The sequence below is a fragment of the Podarcis muralis genome, chromosome 4, assembly GCF_964188315.1.
Source record: "Podarcis muralis chromosome 4, rPodMur119.hap1.1, whole genome shotgun sequence".
Taxonomy (NCBI): Eukaryota; Metazoa; Chordata; class Lepidosauria; order Squamata; family Lacertidae; genus Podarcis; species Podarcis muralis.
Genome location: NC_135658.1, coordinates 26,085,356 through 26,109,775, shown reverse-complemented (window position 1 = coordinate 26,109,775; position 24,420 = coordinate 26,085,356). Strand labels below are relative to the sequence as shown.

Genomic DNA, 24,420 nt, shown 5'->3' with positions numbered 1-24,420 from the left:
TATTCCGATCCTACGAACGATTTTAACTGTTTACAATGGTTTTTTCTTAAGAAATTATAAATTTCCCCCTATTCCTTATTAAAATTTTGGTCTTCCTGGTTTCTGATTCTTCTGGTCATTTTAGCCATTTTTGCATCATCGCATCAACTTGATCTGCCCTTCTTCTCTGGTAGGGACTTTATCTTATTTCCAATCCTACGGCCTTTTAAACTGCGTGTGTGTTTGTGTGGCATTGTTTTTGTTTGTTATTAGGGTGCATATTTTGTGTGTGTTCGTATACTGTATTGGTAAACCGCCCTGTGGTGATGGGTGGAATGATGAGCAAGTAAATAAAGCGGCCTTTTCTGTTTGAGAATTCCCTCTCTTATTTGACCGGGTCTTCCACCCGGCAGGGGTCGCTGTGGGACGGATCCGGCCCTCTTGCAGGCCGCTTTGGTCTCCCCACCTCCACCCCCAGCACTCGATTATCAGGAAGTGTCTCCAGGAGACGCCGGCTGAGCGGCCAGTCGGAGAGGGGCGGCGGCGGCGGCGGCGAGCAGCTTGGGCGCGGTGGCATCATGGAGCACATTCGCACCACGAAGGTAACTGAGCGGGGCCTTGCCCGCCGCCGGAGGAACGTGGGAGGGAGCCTTGCAGACCCCGGGGGCCGAGATATGGGGCGGTGGCGGGCTTCCTCTTGAGCACCGGACTGAGCTTGCTCCCGGATCACAGCCTTGCCGTGAAACCCTGTGCATGCCTACTCAGACGCAAGCCTGTGTGTGCCTTAGGCTGCAGTCCTAACAGACCCATATATGCCCTAGAAGTCATTCCCATTCAGTTCAGCGGGGCTTTAAGGTTGCAGCAAAACATGCACACGAAACAGTCTTGTGGCACCGTGGTCAATCCTGCTGTCGCCTAAGCTCTTTACTTGTTTCCATCCTGTCTAGCCAGAATTTGAGGAAATTGGTTCCGAGGCCATGGTGGTTTATGGCACAATGCCTTGGGTGGTTGGGCATTAAGGTTGCTGCTATACTGGCTGGAATGCAACTGAGTTTTACTCAAGAGTAGGCCCACTGAAATGAACGAGCATGGCTAAATATTCAGCGAGTCCACTCTGAGTAAAACTTGGATGAATGTCAGTCACCCTCTGGGATTCTTTTGCTGTTTGCTGCAGCAGGCTGTATCTGAACTTAGAATTATTATTTTTTTAATATTTTTATTAACCAATTTCAACATAACAATTTGTCAATCCTCTTAATCAATTAAATAATTTCCCCCCTTTTCCCGCAACCCTCCCCCCCGGACTTCCCTCGGCTCCCCTCCCTGATTTCTTTACATATATTGTTTTCTGCGTATCTGAACTTAGAATTTAATGGGATCCTTAAGTTTTCATGGACTAGTGAGTGCCCCATAGTTCTATGTGTGGTGATAGTGGGCTTTAGGCTGCAGAAGTTTAGGCCACAGTAATGTGATGCTATTTAATCCTCTTGTTTAATCCAACAAACTCCACTAATCTCCATAGTACTTGCTGTCTGTTAAGGTTGCAGCCACATAGCCCTATCTTATTCGTGTTTATTTAGAAGTAACTTTTCAATTATATATGTGTGTGTGTTCTGTGTCAGCGGGCATGATATCTTATGAAGTTCAAGAGCATAGTTCCTGTCCCAAGGAGCTTGACATACATAATTTGATGGGAAACCACAGGGGTGAAAGGCAAATGGCAGAAGGAGAAACAGGCAAGCAATATGTAGTTGCCCCAGTTACACATGCATCGGCTTAATTGCAGCAGGACATGGGAAGCTGGGGCTTGTGCCAAAGGTAGGTTTTGTGGGTAGATTTGAAGGACATGAGAGGAGGCTTCATGCAGGTGTTTGGGGAGACAGTTGTAAGCAAATGGCGCAGCAATGGAGAAAGGGTGTAGTCTTTTGAGAGAGCAAGAGGCCTTCAGCTGGAGCAGTGAAGGTCACAGGCAGGTATGTATCTCAATATAAGTGTGGGGGGTGGGCAAAGCCATGTAGGGCTTTGGGGGTTAAGAGTGAGCTTGTGCTGGATCTGGGAGTGGACAGGAAGCCAGTGTAGGGGTTTAGATAGAGGTATTGCCTGATGTAAGGCGAGAGGTGGAGCATGAGAATCTTAATCTCAGGGTTGTGGGCAAAAGATTTCCACATTGCAGGGGGTTGGACAAGATGACTATTATGGTCCCTTCCAACTCTACAATTCTCTGGTTCTAATTTTGATGTGTTTCCAGTCTTCTTGTAACCTACAGAGTGATATTTTCTGACAGGGCTCTCAGCCAAGGGTGAGGCCCATTTGATTTTATGAGATCATGTCATGAGATAGACAACAAATTCCACATTATCTTTTCCATCTCTCTTGCCAGGTCTTTTGGAGGGGCCAAGCTCAGAGGTAGAGCATCTGCTTTATATGCAGAAGGTCCCAAGTTCAATCCCCAGCATCTCCAGGCAGCAATGGGAAAGACTCTGAAGTACTGGCAAGCCACTGCCAGTCAGTGTAGACAGTACTGAGTTAGATGGGTCAATGGTCTGGCTCAGTAGGAGACAGTTTTCTCTGTTCCTATGTCTGTTCAGTGGAAGCCATGTAAGGGTTACATGACAGTTTTAATACAGCTCATTTCCAATTTGAATTCAAAATATTTTCTTTTTAAAAACGACATCATCTTATATTGCTGTGCTCTTAGGGAAGTTTTATCACTGTATAAACAAGCATTCTACAGGGACGTGGGTGGCGCTGTGGTCTAAACCACTGAGCCTCTTGGGCTTGCCGATCAAAATGTCGGCGGTTCAAATCCCTGTGACGGGGTGAGCTCCTGTTGCTCGGTCCCAGCTCCTGCCAACCTTGCAGTTCAAAAGCATGCCAAAATGTGCAAGTAGATAAATAAGTACCCCTCCAGTGGGAAGGTAAACGGCATTTCCATGTGCTGCTCTGGTGGCTTAGTTATGCTGGCCACATGACCCAGAAAAACTGTCTGCGGACAAACGCCAGCTCCCTCAGCCAGTAAAACGAGATGAGCGCTGCAACCCCAGAGACGTCTGCGACTGGACTTAACTGTCAGGGGTCCTTTACCTTTAAACAAGCATACCTGCAGGCAAATAAAAAACTTATTATCTTTCTCTACACCCCACCCCAATTGTTTAGTTCTGAAGCTAAAGTAACTCAGTGTTTTTGTGAGTAGCTGGAAAACAGTGGCTCAATATGAGTTTAAATTGTGGAGAATCAAAAACAAAGATTATTGTGTTTAGACCTGAGAAGTTTAATATTGCCCTTTGACCATTTACTACTTTTCTTAAGTAAAAGCTCTATTGCATTGTAGAGGATCACTGACCTTAGCCTGAAATGTGATCTGTGTGCAGGGATCTCAGAGCCATCTAGACTGTTTGCTGATGTAGCACAACCTGTCTGCAAAGCAAAACCACTCCAGAGTATCAATCAGTATTTACTATTGGTGTATGTGACCTGCAGTATTTTTTACTTCTTAAAAATTAAACATTTCACTGAAATTCAGATATCCTTTGAATGAAACTTTGTATGGCAGCGAGAAAGGAGGAAGCACATGACTTATCTACAGTAGTAATCTGCAAGTTTCAAAATGCTAACTGAGGCAAATTGCTGCTGTGGGAAATCATCAGCTGAAGAGGAAAGACCTGCACCTCAAAAGGAGTATGAAACGTATTCAGGGCATACCCAATCACTAGGCAGACTGGGACAGCCACCTGAGGTTACAGATGCTGGGGTCCCTGATGTTCCTCTGAGTTTCCTGGCTGTCCTTTTTTGTCGGAGGACAGAGCTATGCAAGCCATGTCCTGTTCTGCATCCTGTAAGATATTCTGCTCCCCTCAGGTGCTGTGAAGAACACCATCCTATTCCTAGCACTGAAACAAGATTCAGCTGCCATGCTTCTGTACATGGGTGGTGCTGGGGGGGTGGCTGCCTCCCCCCAAATTAAATAAATAAAAGACTTAACTGACTACTTGCATTACAGATACCTCGGTTCTGCCCCACCCCCAATACAGTGGTACCTCGGGTTACATACGCTTCAGGTTACAGACTCCGCTAACCCAGAAATAGTGCTTCAGGTTAAGAACTTTGCTTCAGGATGAGAACAGAAATCGTGCTCCGGCAGCGCGGCAGCAGCAGGAGGCCCCATTAGCTAAAGTGGTGCTTCAGGTTAAGAACAGTTGCAGGTTAAGAACGGACCTCTGGAACGAATTAAGTACTTAACCCGAGGTACCACTGTATAACCCTATGCCCATGTGAAGAGTACCATCTACAGTCATACTTCATGTTACGTTTGCTTCAGGTTGAACGTTTTCAGGTTGCGTTCCGCGGCGACCCGGAAGTACCGGAAAGGGTTACTTCCAGGTTTCGCCGCTCACACATGCGCAGACGCGCAAAATGATGTCACGTGCAGGCGCAGAAGCGGTGAATCGTGGCACGCGCAGACACGGATTGCATTCTGCTCATGTTGCGAACGGGCCTCCAGAATGGATCCCGTTCGCAACCAGAGGTACCACTGTATTTCTTCACTTCAGGCAGCAAAATGTTTTGGGCTGGATCTCAGCCTGTTCCTTTTGGCTTAAAATGGTTATCTTTCAGAAGGCAGAAGCACCTGTCATGCGATTTATGCTGTCTGTTCAACTCTGTATAATGCTACAAGGTTGAATATTCTTTGGGGGAGTTCCTAAGAAGGAAGAAATTATGTTACAATGCTGAAGTTTCCTTTGGGGAGCTCCAAAGAAGAAAGAATCACCCTTAAAAAGCAACAAAATTCTCACAAAGCAGCCTTGTAAATAAGCCCACAAAAGTTACTAGCCTGCAGAGTGTTTTAATAGCTTGCTTGGAGCCCAGTAGAGAAGGGATAAAGAGCCCACCTCATTCCTATACTGGGTGCAGAAGAGAGCCGTTCCCTCCTCTGGCAATCTATAGTACTCGGTTTCTGTATTGAGCACAGAGGAATGATAAGTCACCCGTCCCTCCTCTGCCAGCTTGCTCGTTTTCCTGGTCACCTATTACTACAAAGCTGGTGCAGCTTTACCTTTATGCTTTCCTTGCTCTTCACCAGTGACCTCTACGCCACATTGGTCCTCAGTGGCCACTCCTTTGGCCCACATTTTCATGGGTTGTCTTGTTTACTTTGACACGTAGTGCAAATAATTCAACAGCTCAAAGTGATTGGCTATGTGCATAAGCTACTGTTTCATCCTAAGGGCTGCACATGTAGCAACATGATAGCAGCCATAAATTAGCTTATGGATTTATGCCACGTTTATACTTGATACTTTGCAAAAAGTTCAATCCTTAAAATTAAATAAATCCTGCCCTACAGTTACCTGTTCCGTTAGACTTCATTTCTGAGGGTGCTCATGTTTTCTTGTTTATTGGTGTACAGTTGTGCTTATCAAAATTGGACACGGTGGCTCAGTAAGGGGGGAAAGTACAGTTCACAAACTGGCAAGTCTCTGCCGCTTAAGGGCTTGCTTTACTTTAGACCCTGGTCATGTGACTTTGATCTGATCCAGTCTGCCTGTGTAGCTGGTCCTAATTATTTTTTAACATAAACGTGCCTGGAAGGCTGCTTTAGTTGAAGCTGCTGATTTTCTGTTTCCTGCAAATTAGCACCATCATATTTCTGAAAGCTACTTATTTAAATGATGCTTACTGATTTGTATTGCCTGCATTTTTAAAAAGCAAAGAGCTGGAGAATTGGTTTTTAAATGTTTCTTGTAATCTAGCCAGGTCAAATATTGACGTTGAGATAGAATTCAGGAATTGCAGATACCTGCATTGCTGATGCAGGAAGTTCCATTGTTCCTGCTGCTTTCTCCCTTGAGTTCTAATTCTGCTGGACTGTATGAGAGATGCGCTCTCTGAATCTTGTGGCAGACTCATTGTTAGAGCTCTAGGAGCAGACTGGTGAATTAGTGCTAATGATCCAATCCTGCCAAGAGAATATGAGGAACTCACCCTTGCCAAATCTTCCCTTATTGCCTCTTTGTGGTAGCTTTTCTGGCCTGCTCTTGGGATTCAGACAAAACAGACCTGTAGAACATTCAAAGTCAATTTCCGATCGGTTAAAAGCAGCTAAATTTCTGAGTGCACCTTCTGTAAATTGCTCTCTGCTACAGCTGAAAGCATCCGATGTTATTTTGGAAGAATAGTGCACGCAAGACCCTCTTCTCAGCCTTTGTGTTTTGAGGAGCTTTTTCGTTTTCTAAGAAGGATAGATTTCCCCTCAGTCTCAGTTCAGAATAGGCCTTATAGGACATATGTGGCATAACCACACAGCTCCATACTTTCCCTCCTCAGTAACACACAGCAAACAACACACCTAAAAAATAAGCACCCACATTCTTCCTTAAATATGTGGGTTACAACAGAACCCTCTATTTGTCTTAGCATGTGAGAAGCTGTGTTTGGTTCCATGTATAGGTATGGGGGTTGCCACCCAAAGTCTATAGCCTTACTTTCGTGTTGCTGTGTTATCTGCTCAGCAGTTCTTGAACTGTGCTCCAAGTTGGATGCGGGAAAAGTAACCCCTAGCCCTCTATCTCTCTAGGAGCAGTCTTTCCAAGTAGTCTTTCTGAGATCATTGCATGATGGTACTATTTGAAATGAGAATTGTGGGAGAGAATTTGTTCACAGCAGAACTGTATTGAAAAAACACAAGGGGCTTAATAGAATATGGAGCAGGGGTCAGGAAGGTTTATCTTGCCTGGGCCGGATCGGTCCCGCGCAGACGCGATTTCCGGCACCATGGAAGTGAGTCCCCGTGCTACGTTGCACCGGTTTAGCGCAGTGCGCGATTGGGCAGCTCAGTTTGGGGGCAGCTCGTGGGCCAGTCAAACGACCTCTGCGGGCCTCTTCCGGCCCATGGGCCTTAGGTTGGTGACCCCTGATATAGAGTATCCCGTTTCTGTTCTGGAGGCTGCATTGTCACCTTTGCAAACACAGCCCATGGAACCAGTTGATCTTGAGTTACCACTTAGCCAGGGTTTTACTAGCCTAACCAGAATGTTGTCCTCTTGGTCAGCAGTCAGAACGGGAAGATACAAAGCCAGGAAATGTTCTAGCCGAGCGGTTCTTCCTGTTAGCAGGCACATGTTAGCTGCTGCAGCGTAAGCCATTCACGTTAGGGTATCTGTCGCATGCCTGGTGGCTGCATTTTGCATTATTGGTGCGTTGTGAAGGCTAAAGGTTGTCCTTGCAAATGCACACACACTTTGTTGCCAGACAGCGATTTGCCTCTTGAGGAGATAATGAACTGAATGACCGGGCTGTTTTTATGTCAAGATCATATGTTTCATAGCTTTACTTCATGGCAATGTGTTCTCTTTTCCCCCTTGCCCTCACAGGTCGAACAGGTGAAATTATTAGATCGTTTCAGCACAAACATCAAGTCACAAACAGGAACGCTCTATCTCACAGCAACTCACCTGTTATTTATAGACTCGAGCCAGAAAGAGACATGGGTAAGGATTCCAATGGTTTTCTCCAACGGGGCACCCTTTTTATTCTATTTTGTGTCGCTTTACGTATTCTGATGTAGAGGACTCCCCAGGCCCAGTCTCCTGTCTTGCAATAACTGGGTAATTGTTGCTGTAAGCTGTTTTAAGTATGCAGAATGTGAGGTACAATTGTTTTAAATGGGTATTGAACCACATGCCTCCTTCAGGTTGACTTCTTTGAGCTGCGCTGTTCCAATGTTTTGCAGGGCACTCTTCCAAGAATCAGAGGCTTTAGTTCCAGCCTCCTGAGAGACGGCTATGGTATTCTCACTTCATTTGGGCCAGTTGCCGAGATATCATTCCTGTGCATGCGTGGAGATTAGCACTGGCAAGTGTGTGAAGTCAGTCTCCCATTCCCAGGTCCAAGGCACATCATCAGTTCTCTTTGCCCATTCCACCACAGTTAATAGTTTAATCCTGCAAACAGTTTTTTTTTAAAGTGCACTGTATATCCTATAATAGTCTAGCTAATTAAACTCCATAATTTTATTGAGTTATGAATAATTGGCATCTCCCCCTTTGGTAGTTTCTTAATTTTAGTCTTTGAAAAGAGAGAAAATGCTGAGACTTTCATTAACAGGTTTCTGGCTATGTATAGCTAGTGTTTTTCCTCAGTGTGTTGGTGTGTCTGCATTTGTAGCCTCTTGAAGGTCACCTTCAGAAGCAGGACTAATAGAAAATAGGTTAGCTTGTATCCCTACACCCAAAGGGGCTTTTCACTGCGCTCTCAAACAGCAGTCTCTGCTCTTCATACCACAAGGCAAGTCGCTTTTGAATCCGAGGGGAACTTGGAGTTATCTGAATATCAATTGCTGGGAACCAAAGATGCGAAGAATGCTGTTGCGCCCTGGCTCTGCTTGCCTCCCATGGCCACTGTGAGAGCAGGATGCAGGACTTAGATGGAGCTTTGGCCTGATGCATCAGGGCTCTTCTTCTCTTCCTAACTTTCAGATACAGTTTGCAGTGGAGTATGAGAAAATAAAAATTAAAAATAAATCCCGCCGGGGTTACTCCTCTATTTAGTATATCAAATTTATTTATTTTTTTTCTTCATACAGCTGAAAGAAATCCCAAAGCAAGTTAAAAGAAAAGCAAAATATTAAATTTCATATTAAATGTCCAGAAAAGCAATAGAAATATGTTAAAAGGTTGTTAATCAAAAATATTGCGGACAGGATCTTTGGATACTGGTCACAGCATTAAGTAGTGTAGCACATCCCATAACAAGCAAGCAACTTGAGATAATGTCTGTGGTTCTTCCGTGGAAACCAAGAATTATGAACACGCCGTTGTGGGTTTTCTGTGTGCTGCAGATACTGCACCATCATATTGCTGCGGTAGAGAAACTCGCCTTGACCACGTCCGGCTGCCCCCTGGTGATCCAGTGCAAGAACTTCAGGATAGTTCACTTCATTGTTCCCAGAGAAAGGGACTGCCATGATATTTATAACTCCTTGCTTCAGCTGTCAAAACCAGGTAGAGTGGCTGCCTTTCTCATTACACAGGCATTCCCTTGATCCCTTTACCTCCTGTTCAATTGCTCTGTTGTTTAATCATGTAACTTAACTGTGGTTTATAATGTAACTTAATTATGAGTGCTTGTGCAACTGCTTTTTATACTTTGTAAACTGTTTCGACATTAAGCAGTATATAAATTAAACAACAACGACAGTGTGGTGACTCTGGGATCCCTCAGTGAGGCTCAGGCTCCTTCCTCTTTTTCTCTTTCTCCTGGCTTGTTTTAGCAAGATACGACGAACTGTATGCCTTCTCATACAACCCAAAGCAAAAGGAGGAAGAGAGAGTGCAAGGCTGGCAGCTCATAGACCTTGCAGAAGAGTACAACCGGATGGACGTGCCTAACTCTGACTGGCAGCTATCAGATGCAAATCGGGATTACAAGGTAACAGATTGCAAAAATAACATAGATTGCTAACATAAAATAAAAAATGAAATGAAAGACCAAAGTGAGAAGTGGCATATTCCACCTCATTCACGCTGGAATAATTGTTGGTCTGTTCCTTTTCCTCATGAGAATTCAGTTTCAAAGGTTCGCTTGGAAAACCTTGTTTCTTGCCACTGTTTTGCAGCTGCTTCGATTGAATTCACACTCAATTGCATGCAGGAGGGACGGATGACTCAACTCGTCATTAACTGAGAGAATGTATGCCGCAATATAATTAGGCACCCCTCTCAGAGCTCAGTTCAGTTTTGTGTGCAAGGCTACATAGAAGGCAGCAACTTCTTACTTCTCTTCTAATTACTTTTTTCTTGCTTGGTGTGCCTCTAACTAAAGAAGAGGCAGTGTAGAATTAACACTAGGAATTAATTTCCCCCCAGGTTTTATTTTTGAAATCATGCAAGCATTTTGATGCAATGGCCACCAACCTGAATGGCTTTAACAGAGAATTTGGCAAATTTATGGAAGCTATGGCTATGTGCTACCTCCAGCGTCAGAGGTTGCTGTGTAACACAAACAGGAGAGGGCTCTTGGTACCCATGTCTTGCTTGCAGGCTTCCCACAGGTATATGGTTCACCATTGTGAGCACAGAAAGTTCAGACTAGGTAGGCCTTTGCTCTGATCCAGCAGGGGTCTTATGTTCCTGACATGTTTCAAGAACCCAGTCAGCGTTTTACTGAAGCCCTGATACTTCAGAATTCTTCTAGGTAAGGGTTCCAATCAAGCAATAGCCATTGTGAAGATGGAGCTCTGTGGGAAAGGCCTTTCCCAATGATTTCAATGGATGCCACCAGTTGCACACCATATCTTGAGGAGGGGAATATTTTTCTTCCTGAGGGCCATATTCCCTTGTGAGCAGAGGTCTGGTAGTGTGTACTATTGGTTGGTGAGGGCAGAGGCAAAAGTAGGTAGAGCTATGGCTGTGGCTCTTTGTTCCAGAGGCTACCTTCCCACTGCACACAAGTCACTTTAAGGACATTCTAGCCTGGCAAAAGCTCTTGGGCCCACGGAGCAAGGCTAGTGAGGGCCATGGCCTAAGGAGAGTCCCAAGGGGGCTTCCCCATCCCTGCCATATCTAAATACACTGTCCCTTATAGTTCCTCTCCTTTCCTCCCTCAGATCTGTGAAACATATCCCAGAGACCTTTATGTTCCCAGGAGTGCAAGCAAGCCCATCATTGTTGGCAGTTCTAAGTTCCGAAGTAAAGGAAGGTTTCCTGTGCTGTCATATTATCATAAAGATAATGAGGTATAGTCTGATTTCCATTCAGGGGAAATGGGCTAAAGGCTATTTTCCATCACAGGAAAAGACAAGAAGGGTAAGTACAGTAACCCAGATTCATAGATCTGTTGCGGCCCATCAAAAAGGGCTGTTAGTAGAATGTAACATTGGGGTAGGCGCCACTTCACTAGGGCTGCAATTCTAGCCCCACTTACTTGGGAGCAAGTCCCATTGACTTCATTAGGACTTAACTTCTGATTAGACATGGTTACAGCTGCACCACAGATATCTGTATCTATATGCTGATTTTGTCAAGAGTTCCAGAACTAGAACCTTTACAACTTGTCTTGTGTTGCAATTATTCACACTGGTTCAAAAATTCAGGACTTAAAGATTCAAGTTTTTGCTTCCCGTTTATGGGGATGTGGGGAAGTTGAAACTAGAAGTAAGAATAGCATGCATGGCACCAAGAAAACAAACTAATGTGGTCTGGGCATTGAAAAAATGCTCTGAGTTGATTGTGCATAATGCAAAAGTGTCTTGTCTCTCTTCTAGAAACTACGCTAATTTTGTGTCTGCCACCTTATATCTCCAGCTTTATCACTAAAATTTGGGCAAACCGTCTCTGCCTATAACAGAGGAAACCATGAACTCTGAAACATTTTGGCTTTCAAGTTTCCTTCTGGAGGTTTTGCATCTTCAGAGTCCCATGCATCATGCTTCTGGCTTTCATCTTCCCTTCTTGCGGCTACCAGAGAACTAAGAACTAAAATTCAGACCGCTGTTCATGTCCTCTAAAGTGCTCATATAGACCTTTCGTTACCTTGTCTTTATATTTGTCCCTCCATCTTCTCACTAGGCTGCCATTTGCAGATGTAGTCAGCCTCTCTCGGGATTCAGCGCCAGGTGTCTGGAGGATGAGCACATGTTGCAAGCGATCAGCAAAGCCAATCCCAATAATTGCTATATGTATGTTGTGGACACCAGGCCTAAAGTAGGTATCATTCCCTTTAGTTGGTTTCCCATGTGATATAATGCTGTTGTTCAAAGATGGGAACTACTGCTCCTTAACTGCACCATATCGTTAAGTTGCTGTTTCTGTTAGGACCCAGTTTGATGAACAACCTGAGAGTGGCAATGGGATGAATTGGAGTTGGAAAGGGCCTTAAGGGTTGCCTAGTCCAATTCCCTAATGATGCAGGAAGTTGATTACTGCAGCATCCCTATTAGCTAGTCACTCTGCCTCTAACAAAGAAGAACCCAACGCCTTCCAAGGCAGTCTGTTCCACTGTTGAGCAGCTCTTTCCATCAGGAGGTGGTTCTTAATGTTTAGGTTGCGTCCTTTGTCTTCATGAGTTCTTCTGGGTTCCACCCTCTGGAGCAACAGAGAATAAATTTGGTCTACCATCTGTGTGTACCATCTGACTACCATCTACCAATCTTATAGGACTTGATCACTGGATCCCTCGTCATCATTGGACTGGCTGTTTGTACTTATGGACTAATCCCCCCCCCCCCCCGATTTTGGAGGGGTTGCTTACCTGACTCAGGCCCCTGGCCAGGATCCAATGAACAGTGCAACTGATTCAATACCTCCCGAGGGCTTTGTGCTGGTGCTTCTCAAAATAGCAGCCTTCCATGCCACATAGCATATTGTGATTATGCTACTGGGAGCTGCTAATCAGTGGTCAGGACAAATTGTGGGGGTTTACCAAGTGAGTAGGATGCTTTCTGATACTTCATATCCAACGTGATTAATGGTTTGGCTTAGAAAGGAGGAGGTCATGAAGGGATGAAAAATCCCTGTTCTATAGATCTGGAAACATGAGCAATCATAACGTTCCTAATATTTATCAGATGGGAGTTCCCACACATTTTAACTGCTTTACCTTCCTTTTCTTCAAGCTGAATGCACTGGCCAACAGAGCAGCAGGTAAAGGCTATGAGAATGAAGACAACTATTCTAATATTAGATTCCAGTTTGTTGGTATCGAAAATATCCATGTAATGAGATCCAGCCTGCAGAAACTTTTGGAAGGTATGTATAAATTTGCTTCTAATTGGTAGAAAGCACTTGATAACTACAAAATAGACTCTTGTAGAGCCTTCTCCACCCCCACATAGCCATACCAAACAGCTTATTGCTTGAAGTAATAAATACAGTATCCCTTTTGTACTGAAGGGTTAATACATTGGTTTCTGTCTTTCTTTCTTTTTTTGTAAACCGCTTTGAGTTTTTTCTACTCTAAAGCGGAATATAAATCTTATGAAAAAAATATATGGAATGCACATGAATTTCAGCTCCCTCTCTTTTTGTTTCATGTGACATTTTCAAGCTTTCAACAACACGCGTAGTTCAGCATCCTCTCTTGCACAGCCCCCATGGGATGTAGATGAAACTCTGGGAAGAAAAGGTTGTTCCTATCAAGCCTAGGAATTGATTTGTTCAAAAGTGAAAGTAACTTTCAGTCGCTTCCCTACAGAGGAAAGTGCCGCTATTGGAATTTAACAACCAAGTATCTTTCTATTTCAGTCTGTGGGACCAGGGGCCTGTCGGTCAATGATTTTCTGTCTGGTTTGGAGAGCTGCGGATGGCTGCGACACATCAAAGCCGTGTTGGATGCTGCTATCTTCTTAGCCAAAGTAATTTGCTTTCTTCAGCTTGTGGCCAGTGGTTGATGCCCATAATAGTACACCAGCAAGTGCAGCCTGCATTCCGCAAGCTTAGTTACATTCCAGGATAAATGTTCAAGGGGCACTACCCTAACAGCACCCAATTTTCTTTCTAACTTAGTAAAGGAGGGTGGAATGCTCCCAGATCCAGTTGGCTGGGTGTATTTCATAAGATGCTGCAAATGGCTACTCAGTTCATGGAGTCCCTCCACCCGCATGTGGTGCGGGTTCTTAGCTCAGGAGTAGAGCAGAAGCTTTGCATGTGGAAGATCCCAGTTTTTTATTTTTAAAAGAAAGATCAGATAGCAGATGATATAAAAGGCCTGTGCTTGAGCCTGAATTCTAACTCCCAGCCGGCACAGCCAGTGATCAGGAATTATAGGAGTTGTAGTTCTGGAACTTCTGGAGAACCACAGGTTCCCCATCGCTGGTCTAGATAGTTACTCCCGGCTTAGGGCAGCTTTCTGTGTTCTTAGGGTAACTTGGTCAGTATTGTCAACTTCAGACGTTCCAGTTGCCTTTTGGCATTTGGAAGGAAAAGAGTGTGGACTGAGTAACTTACGCCTCCCACTCCTCAGGCTGTCAGGTATCGATGCACAATCACCTGTTTCCCTGTTAGGGCAGTTCCAAGTGAGGAGATATCTCGCTATAGCATGGTGCCTGAGTGCAGCAGCAGGCTGTATATTTGAATCAAATTATTGCTGCTGTTTGTTGTGATTTGCTAGCCGCTTTACTCATCGGAATGTTTAGGGAAGCTTTTAATGTTTGGTGCATTACTGTATTTTAATATTTTGTTGGAAGCTGCCCAGAGTGGCTGGGGAATAAATAATAAATTATTATTATTATTATTCAAAGCTGTGTTTGTTTTCCTTGTGATACAAGTGCACAAGCATCAGTCAATCTTCTTGTCTTTTTCACAGGCCATAGCTTTGGAGAGTGCAAGTGTGCTGGTGCATTGCTCCGACGGCTGGGACCGGACGTCTCAAGTGTGTTCTCTGGGATCTCTGTTGTTGGATCCCTTTTATAGAACAATGAAAGGCTTTATGGTGCGTACTTGGGGCACACCGAGTTGCTTTCAGTTGGCACATGCTACAACCGAGTTACTTTGGTGCAGTCGCTCTTGTTTTACTTCCTATATACCATTTTTTAATGGCACTTAATAAGTATGTCATAATAAACATTGGGGGGGAATCTTCATCCTATAAAGGTACATCATTAACATTCAACACTGGTGTTAATATCTGCAGTGTTGGGGTATCCCACCAAATAACTTGGCAGCTGCATGCTATGCTAGCTGCAGCTTCTGACCCATGCACAAGGGTAGCCCCTCATAACAACACATTATAGTAGTCTTAATTTTGAGGTTACTGATGCATGGGCACTGTGGCAAGGCTATCTGAAGGGCATGAGGTTGGGGGAGAAGCCTGTTTTGTTTACAGGACTAATTTTAAGTAGTAAACACACCAGTTGAATCAGGTTGATTTTTAAAAATTACAGTGGTACCTCGGGTTAAGTACTTAATTCGTTCCGGAGGTCCGTACTTAACCTGAAACTCTTCTTAACCTGAAGCACCACTTTAGCTAATGGGGCCTCCCATGCTGCTGCTGCACGATTTCTGTTCTCATCCTGAAGCAAAGTTCTTAACCTGAAGCACTATTTCTGGGTTAGCGGAGTCTGTAACCTGAAGCGTATGTAACCTGAGGTACCACTGTACTCTGACATGAGACTTAAATCTAATGTGTATATTTGAGTTTAGGATTATTTTGGGTACTGCTCTGATATTTTGGGTTTAATTCATCAAAACCAAGAACTTTGACCTGGGTAATATAATCCAAACTTAGACATGCAGCATGAAAACAGATGAAAAGCTGATGCCTTGTTTTCTTCTAGGTTTTGATAGAAAAAGACTGGATTGCGTTTGGGCACAAATTTTCAGACAGGTAGGGTATTTTGCTACAAAGATGCTGTATGTTTGAATTAATTATGTAACTCATTGTGTTAGTTTTGCTTACATAGATCTCATAATCTTATAAGGGACCTGTATACTTTTAGTCCAGAAGATGCATTTGCTTTGTTTTTGGAACCCCTCCTGAGCTGGGACACTCCTCAGATGACTTTTTCTGAATATCAGCCTGAGTCCAGCCAGCCCCTGGTCTTGGATTCCCTACTTCCCAACCCAAGACCCTGGGGAAAGCTCTGTTCCTTTTTGCCTTACAGAGACGGCTCCTGGCTTTTAGCATCTACCCTGAGCTTTGTGTTGTCACCAGTTAACTTAGACTTGGTAGCCCCTCCAGGATGAGCTATAAGTCATGCTCCTATACTTACTGTCTTTCTGAGAGCTCATCTTCGTGTGTGTGTGTGTGTGTGTGTGTGTGTGTGTGCGCCCCATTTTATTTGTAGTTTCTATGTGACTTGGCATGTGCCGTTCAGAGCAACATAGCAGTAACTTGGGTAGGGCGGGGTCCAAAAAACTGCATCCCTAGTTCCACGTCCCAAAGCAGGCTTTAAGCTAGTGTTTTTCAAATAGCCACCTGTTCCACCTCCACCATCACTCTGCTGCACAACAAACTGGCTTGGAAACAAGGTAGGACTTCCACAGAGCAATGGAGATGTGCTCCTAAAAGTCAGAAAACCCCCTTTAGATCACATTTGGTAATATTGTTTTCTTCGTGTCCACTAATCGTTATCATAGGTTGAACCCAACTTCTTGGATTAGACCCCTTGATATTAGCAGACCTAAAATGATCCAAGACCATTCAGATCGGTGGGTCTGCTTTGAGTAGAACTTAGTAGGATTCAACCCCATATATTTATTATACTAATAAACTGCTTTTTAGGGACGCGGGTGGCGCTGTGGGTAAAAGCCTCAGCACCTAGGGCTTGCCGATCGAAAGGTCGGCGGTTCGAATCCCCGCGGTGGGGTGCGCTCCCGTTGCTCGGTCCCAGCGCCTGCCAACCTAGCAGTTCGAAAGCACCCCCGGGTGCAAGTAGATAAATAGGGACGGCGTTTCCGTGTGCGGCTCTGGCTCGCCAGAGCAGCGATGTCACGCTGGCCACGTGACCCGGAAGTGTCTCCGGACAGCGCTGGCCCCCGGCCTCTTGAGTGAGATGGGCGCACAACCCTAGAGTCTGTCAAGACTGGCCCATACGGGCAGGGGTACCTTTAATAAACTGCTTTTAGTTCTTTTTTTAAAAAAAAAACCCTAAAGCAATACACAGAAGAATAAAAAGCATATGATGGATAATAAAACAATACAAAACATAATTCCACAGCTTCCACAGAGACCATTAAATATATGACAAGTTTCTCTACTCTGCAAATACTTGGGTGTGCAGAAAGGTTTTTAGCATATCCTGAAAACATAGATGAGACCCAACTGAACCTACAAAAGGAGAAGGAGGGGGTTACGTTGGTGCATTGAATTTTTGTGACTACCCAGGGTTAGTTTTGCCCACCATTTCCCCCATGTATTTATCCTGAAGTGCTTTTGCAGCAGCTGGTCTTATTTTAATGAAAATAAAATGTAGAAGTTGTCGCATGCTGCTTACTGGATCTGCTCTGCTGATGATCTTCATACAATATGAGGGGAGTGAGGGAGTTCCATTCTGTCTGTCTTTCTGCCCCAGTAGGTTTTATTGCTGTTGTAAATATTCTAGATGGTTGTGATTACTCTGTTAACTCTGTGTCCAGGGCAGCTGTCTACCAGCTCCACCTGGTATGCAGGCTAAGACCCTACCTGCCCGCAAACTGTCTCGCCAGAGTGGTGCATGCTCTAGTTATCTCACGCCTGGACTACTGCAACGCGCTCTATGTGGGGCTACCTTTGAAGGTAACCTGGAAACTGCAATTAATCCAGAATGCGGCAGCTAGACTGGTGACTGGGAGTGGCTGCCGGGACCACATAACACCGGTTCTGAGAGATCTGCATTGGCTCCCAGTACGTTTCCGAGCATGATTCAAAGTGTTGGTGCTGACCTTTAAAGCCCTAAACTGCCTCGGTCCTGTATACCTGAAGGAGCGTCTCCACCCCCATTGTTCAGCCCGGACACTGAGGTACAGCACCGAGGGCCTTCTGGCGGTTCCCTCACTGCAAGAAGCCAAGTTACAGGGAACCAGGCAGAGGGCCTTCTCAGTAGTGGCGCCCGCCCTGTGGAACACTCTCCCATCAGATGTCAAAGAGATAAATAATTACCTGACATTCAGAAGACATCTTAAGGCTTCAAAAACTTCAATTCAGGCCGAGGGAGCCAGCATTTGTCCACAGACAACTTTCCGGGTCATGTATAGTTCCGAGTACAATTCAAAATGTTGGTGCTGACCTTTAAGGCCCTAAAGGGCCTCAGAACAGTATACCTGAAGGTGCGTCTCCCAGTGGCAGAGCTCCACACAGGGGGGCGGAGAGCAGGCTGGCACACATCCTGGGGGCATGGCGGTTCCCTCATTGCGAGAAGTGAGGAATTCCCTGAATTGAAGTTCAGGGAAGTTTTTAATATGTAACGCTGGACTGTTTTTAACACTGACTGGGAGCCGCCCAGAGTGGCTGGGGAAACTCAGCCAGATGGGTGGGGTATAAATAATAAATTATTATTATTATTATTACTATTTTACGTTGCCCTTCGTTCTCTGTTGTGACCCGCAGTCGAACAATAAAAACTAACTGGCTGGCCTCTTTTAATGTGGAATGTATTTTATAGATGCGGTCAGCTGGATGGAGACCCAAAGGAAATCTCTCCCGTGTTCGCTCAGTTTTTAGAAAGCGTCTGGCACCTGACGGAGCAGTTTCCACAAGCCTTTGAATTCAATGAGGCTTTTCTCCTTCAGATCCACGAACACGTCCACTCCTGCCAGTTCGGAAACTTCATTGGGAACTGCCAGAAAGAACGAGAAGAGCTCAGGTAAGGTTTCATATTAGCTCTCTTAACTGCTAGGGCTTAGAATCACCTTTCTGGTGTGTGATGGTGGGGAACCCGGCATTGCAAAAACATTAGATCTTTTGCACTCCTTAAAACATCAATCCTTGAAAAATCTTCTTGAGAATATAATCGCTTTCAAGAGAGAGAGAAAGGTTTATGGGAGAATCCTTCTCCCTTTGGTTTAGAAATATAACCTAGTCCCTCAGCATGCCATTTCACTCTTTTAAATTCCACACACCCTAGACTGCAGTTTCCAATCGTCAGATAAAATGATATATATCTGTAGTGATAATCCATTAAGTCTAACTCTGATTAAAGCTTGTTTAATCACCACCCTATATCACCTTCTACCCCTACCCTCACTTTAAAGTAAAGAAACAGCATTGGGGGAGGGGGAGGGGGGAGGGAAAGACTCACCCCAAAATACTGCAGGCACAATGCAGTTCTGTTTCCATTCCCTTCCCACCTCACCCCCAGTGATTGCTTTCTGGCCATAGATCAACCTTTCCTAATCTGGTTTCCTCCAGTTGTTGGACTACAACTCCCCTCATCCCTAGAGCTGATGGAAGTTGAAGTCCAAAACATCTTGAGTCTGCTAGGTTAGGGAAGGTTGTCCTAATATCTCCACTGCGTGGGTAGCTTTGCCATTGAAATATGGCATTAGTGTTGTTCAGGCCCTGACTGCGATTCACTCAAGTTCTTCTTCCCTTCAAGATTGAAAGAGAAGACGTATTCACTGTGGCCTTTCCTTCTGGATGAATGCAAGAAGTACCTAAACCCCATCTATAATGAGAATTTTTCTCAGTCGCTCACAATTCTGGAGCCTGACACAGTATCATTTAATTTTAAGTGAGTTTCAATGATGTTTAAAGAATAATAATAATAATAATAATGTTCCAGCTGCCAGAATGGTGTATTAAAATACTATTGTGATTGGCACGTGCAGGTTCTGGAGGAACATGTATCATCAGTTTGATCACACCATGCATCCCCGGCAATCCGTAGTCAGCCAGGTCATGAGCATGAGTGAGCAAAATAAACTGCTGGAGAAAGACATGAAGGAACTGGAAGCTGTGAGTATTTCCAATAACTATTTTGTCTTCAGAGGTCTGACACAGGCCTGCTTTGCTCCTAAAAGGTCAGAACCGCATCCCATTGGGTGCTTTTTCAAATGATGGTTTCTTTCTGTTGCTTTTGTGAAGATTATTTTTGCAACTGGCAAGAGAAAGATGGCACTCCACCTGCTGGGCCATTCAACACAGAGATGGACTGGAACATGTCAGAGAGCAGTTTGCACCAGAGGGAGACTTAGAAGATGCTCTTGAGTGTCAGCTTTTCATCCCCATACCATAAACACCAGTCCTTTGTATAGTGTAACTTGGTATCCAAGTTGTGAGTCTTGTTGGTTTGTTGGTCTCTTGGGCTGACCTTGTTAATAGGCTCCTCATCCCAATTCCTGCCTTCGTGCATGTACTACAGCTGTTCAGGAACAGCAGAGGGTACAGAAAGTATGAAGGACCTGATACTATAAGGAAGCAAGCAGTGCCACTGAGAGTGGGGAGTAACAAAGCTGCTGCTGCTGCTGTGTGTGTGTGAGTGAGAGAGAGAGAGATAGTTCCGAAGTTGAGTGCATTGGCCGTGTTTCCCAGAAGGCCCCAGCTTCAGTCCATGGGATCCCCGGTTAAAATGAACTGTGGTCGCTAGCTAGGAAAGACCTCTAGATGAGTCTGGAGCTCCACTGCCATCAGAGAAGATGGTACTGAACTGAAGGAAGGAATGGTTGGACTCTGTGTAAGGTAGTTTCGTATGTTGATAGGGAAAGTGAGGAGTTCGGTAGGTTGGGGGCTGGATGTGAACAACAGTTTCTCAGGCTCCAAACGGTCGCAAAGGGAAAATGGAGCCTACTCTGAAATACTCCTTTTAATCCCAGAAATTAGGTCACCGTGTAAACAAGGAGCTGGATGCGGCCTTCACCAAGGAACCTTTGCGGCCTGCGTCACCAGTTCTTAAGACATCCCAGTGCTTTAAGAAAGAGCAGCCTCTTCTACATGGGAATGACTGTATTCGAACAATAGAGGGCTCCAACGCAGCAGACAATCGGTACAGCGAGTATATGGAAGAGCTCTCCAAGACAGAGCCTGGCGTTGTCAGTCTGGAGTATGGAGTGGCAAAAATGACGTGTTAAATGTCACACGGAGTATCGCCGTCTCTTTCTGAAAATACTGACGGCGCATTGTGAGACTGGTCTCTTGGAGTGTGACCAAAAACCGGATTTGTGTAAAGGAGAGCCTCATTGATGTAGACTAGCATGGCACACGGGTTGCTAAGGAGAAATGCTGTTCTTGTGAGAAGTAACTGAGTTTAACAATACCGAAAGGAATGTGGAGAATTTAGTAAAAACTTTTTTTGGCTTAAAGAAATGAGGAATGGAAGTTGTTGTACGTGTCTAGAGGATAACAAACTTTAGTTTGCACTAGATAACTTGGAATGTTATTTAATATATCAATTGCCAAATGGTTTAATGGGCTTTGAAGATCTACTTCTAGGACACAACAGAATACTTACCGGGGCCGCTGAAAGTATATGTATATAGATAGAATGTACTGTGTATGTGTACTCCTATTTAATCTGTTGCTAATTTTGATGTCTCATGTTGCCATTGAAAGTACTGTATATCACATGCAAAAGATGGAAACTTATCATCCCAAGTTCATAGCATGATGTTTGGAGATACATGAGAGAGGCACTCAGCAGGGTCTAAGTTTGCATTGGTAACTCTGGAATTCCAGATCTCCCCCGCCTCTTGAAAAGTCCTTTTACAAAAATCAGGAAAACTGGTTATCTAGATAGATTAAAACTGCACCCCTAAGGGCTGTGAATCTTCTGCAGAAATCTAGCTACAAGCCTTATAGTTACGTTCCAAAATCCATGCAAGGACAATGACATCAAAAGTGTCACAATATAGCATGCAGGCCTTTGAGTTCTCAAGAGCACTTTCAAGTTCTGGAGAAGTACTGGAGAACTTGAAAGCTTTACGTAACATTTTGGAACATTCTGATTGGCCAAATAAAAGCCACTGGCCCTATATGGATGTAAAATTTGCCTTTTATGTGCCAACACAACAGTCTTCACATTTATGTAATTGTGTGTATTCCTACAAAGAGCCAAAACATTTGTGTGGGATGGATGGGTGTTCATCTCAATGAAAGCAAATGTGGTTCTCATTTTTTGTGTGTGTTTCTTTCAGATCAGTCAGGTTTCAGAGTTTTTGAAAGAATTAGATATTGTAAGCTAATCAAACAAAAGGAATGCTGTAGAAGCAGTATCTGTTTTTCTGAGTTGGATCAAATTAACGGTTGTCTGCAGGGTTTTTGTTCAATTTGCAAATCTTTCTTAAAATAAATTTGGGTTTTTGGTTTTTTTTAAGCACCTTACTTTTAATCAGTAGAAGAACTACGTAAATGAAATCTTCAAATAAGTCTCCTTGGATAGCTAAGGAGGCAGCGGCTCTTTGTTGTGAATGGAGAAGAAACAATAAACTTTAGGTTTGCAGGCCAGCTGGCTGCGCGTTTTCTAAATCCACTTGCTTTAAAAACCTGATAATGCTGATATCCTCAGGATACAGGATGCCACCTGGGATTGAACTGATCTCTAGTTAACTAACAAGAAGGGTTGGGTTAGGAGGATTATACTGTTCCCCTCTCGCATATAGGCAAATCAAATGTATTCCCCGATATCATTGTCTCGGCTTCATCAGAAAAGAGAATGGATTTGCTTTCAGCCTGTGGTCCTGCTTCTGTTCACATTTTTCACGTTAGTTTTTATTGTCTTAATGAAGGAAATGAAATGAGCTTTGAGAGCCAAGATTATAAACATGCACGCCTTGGGGTATTATGCTCCCTAGGTGGTATGGTAGGCTAATTTGTACCTGAGGGATCAAATGCTTATTTGGCTCAGAGTGAAAATTAGTTTAGATTTGCTCTAATCCCTGAAGGCTTTTGATCAAAACTGCCAATACGCAGCATGGAGCTTGACACAGTTGGCCGTGTTTCCCTCTTCCCTAGTTGGGATCCAGGCTGTAACAGCAAGGGCAACGCAGGTCATAACTTAATGGAGTTGGCAAAATTGTATAGGGCAGGAGAAGCATTAACCTTTTTAAGTGGCTACTGGTTTTGTATTGTAATATGTTTAAAGAGGGAACAATGTGAAGGGTATTTTTCAACGTCGTCTTGGTGGTAGATGTTCTTGTCCACGGCTGGTTGGTGGGGTGGGATCCTGCATTCAGTGTAGTAAATGCAGTAAAACTGTACATTCTCATGTCTTCTGCCACTTTAGTGGATGTTGCATTGAAACCGACTTTCTGAAAGTACGAGGACAGAAATATGTGCCTTCTGGTTGTTTTCCCCTCTGCCGTTTTATGCTGTGGACATCTCCCTGTGTTACCATAAACACTGAAAATACAATACTAAATGTTGCCGTAACACACGTCTCTTGTCGTCTGTTTGTATAAGAAATAAGCTGCAGAAAGCTGCACATCGGGCTTATTGTGGAGCTATGGAATTAACAGGGTTGCCCATGTTGATCTGTTGCTGCCAAAGCAGTGATATTTTGTGGCACATGAAATACAAACCAAGTCACTATGGCATAAGCTTTTGTGGGTAATGGCTTACCTTGTCATGACTATTAATGATTAAAAAACTTTAAAGATGCAGCGTCAAGTGAAGTGTTCAGCGTCCTCTCGCTTGGTCCTCACTCTTTCAACCAATGTTCTCATATAACTTGAACAGTTGTTAATGGATGAGTGTTCCTGTTGAGTATTCTAGTCTGCCAGCCATGGCTTCTTGCAGAATACCATTCCACCCCAATCAACACTTTTGTTTTTCTTTCCCATCTGACATTCAACATTCTGTTGCTACTAAATATGTTCAGTCCTCATGAGGATACTTTGGGGTTGGGTTTCTGCTTTAGGTTTTGCTTTTTTTACAAATTGGACTTCTGTAGACCTCAGGGCTCTCATGAGCAAGCTGGTACCTTCCACTCTTTCTATATATTCCTTATATATATTCCTTATATATTTATTCAAGTAGTTTTCCCTGCGGTCACAGAGCTCTAGGAAGTGGAGCTCTTACATGATCAGTGTGGAAGTGGAAGCCTTCTGGCCAAATTCTTTCCCCTGTACGTTCTCCATCTACGTTAGGTGAATGGTGTACTTCAAACCTGACCTGCATGCCACACAAGTGTAATCTACAAAAGAAATTGGATTTTGACAGGTTTCATCATATTGATGAAACTGACTCTTGACTCAGAAGCTCTGGAGTTTTTTAGATTTTCTTTCTTTTTTAAATAATCCTGCAAATGTAATGCCTTGTTCCAGGAAATTGGGTCTGTTTCTTTACATGTGTTTGGATTTTTTTAAATTAAAAAGATGATGCTTCCCCTGGTGCAAAGAGGTACCATTTTGATAAAAGCTGTATGGGTGAGAGTTAATTGAGTAGTGGGATCCTTTTTGTTTAATTGGAGCTTTAAATTTCCAGCCGTTCAGTTTTGTAGGACAGCTGCCAAATGGACAGGCGAGCCAATGCGGGAGGGCTCTGCTGAGCTTGTGCATTTTCTATACGTATCCAATTACGAGTGACCTCAATCTCGAAACGCGGCAACCTAAAAGCATCTCGTCACAAAGGCAAGCAGAAGCATCCCCACCATTCCCTCGTCTCGCCCACCTTTGCGGCTTCAAATCAAAACAATCGCCTTGCTGTGTGCTTCAAAGAGCGGCTGCAATTGGAAAGAAGATAGGGACCCTCTTTGGCCCCACCATGGAAGAAAGTCCTAGGAAATGGTATTATGTATTCCCTTCTGCCGTGGCTATTTCTTTCTTCCCAAAGACTTCTTTTATCAGACTCCCACAGTAATAACAGCACATCTGGAAAACTCTGAGATAACACAGTATTCTGATACTGGCGTCCATTGTGTCCTTAACAAAGGCTCCTACAGCTGCTAAATCCAGAGAAGGAACAGAGACAAGCTGGCAAGACTTGGCTGCTTCCCCCTTTTAACAAACACTGCCATGGAATTTCTTTTCGATTATTACTGTTGCCATTTTTCTTCACCACAGATGCTTACGGATAGAGTTGTGATGTTCTTTTAGTCAC

General features: G+C 44.1%; 1 protein-coding gene across 3 annotated transcripts; it reads left to right on the top strand.

Moving 5' to 3' along the window:
* Positions 1-423: 423 nt before the first annotated feature.
* On the top strand, positions 424-22,752 carry MTMR6 (myotubularin related protein 6). Of its 3 annotated transcripts, none has more exons than XM_028726354.2 (15): positions 424-581; positions 7,350-7,466; positions 8,816-8,978; positions 9,248-9,405; positions 10,583-10,711; positions 11,544-11,678; positions 12,590-12,722; positions 13,021-13,098; positions 13,218-13,327; positions 14,278-14,403; positions 15,248-15,297; positions 18,053-18,253; positions 18,986-19,120; positions 19,218-19,344; positions 20,202-22,752. In XM_028726354.2, exons 1-15 carry the CDS (start codon positions 558-560, stop codon positions 20,454-20,456), a joined length of 1,941 nt encoding a protein of 646 aa, XP_028582187.2. In that variant the 5' UTR covers positions 424-557; the 3' UTR covers positions 20,457-22,752. The 3 variants fall into 3 exon arrangements, with proteins under 3 accessions (XP_028582187.2, XP_028582188.2, XP_077783217.1); XM_077927091.1 differs by lacking the exon at positions 424-581 and adding an exon at positions 8,083-8,262; XM_028726355.2 differs by lacking the exon at positions 13,021-13,098.
* Positions 22,753-24,420: the final 1,668 nt, after the last annotated feature.

Bases quoted from the DNA above. Each gene is read 5' to 3' on its own strand.
- MTMR6 (XM_028726354.2), top strand. From the start codon at position 558: ATGGAGCACATTCGCACCACGAAG. The intron at 582-7,349 runs GTAACTGAGCGG...TTGCCCTCACAG, and splicing joins AGCACATTCGCACCACGAAG to GTCGAACAGGTGAAATTATT. The intron at 14,404-15,247 runs GTGCGTACTTGG...GTTTTCTTCTAG, and splicing joins GAACAATGAAAGGCTTTATG to GTTTTGATAGAAAAAGACTG.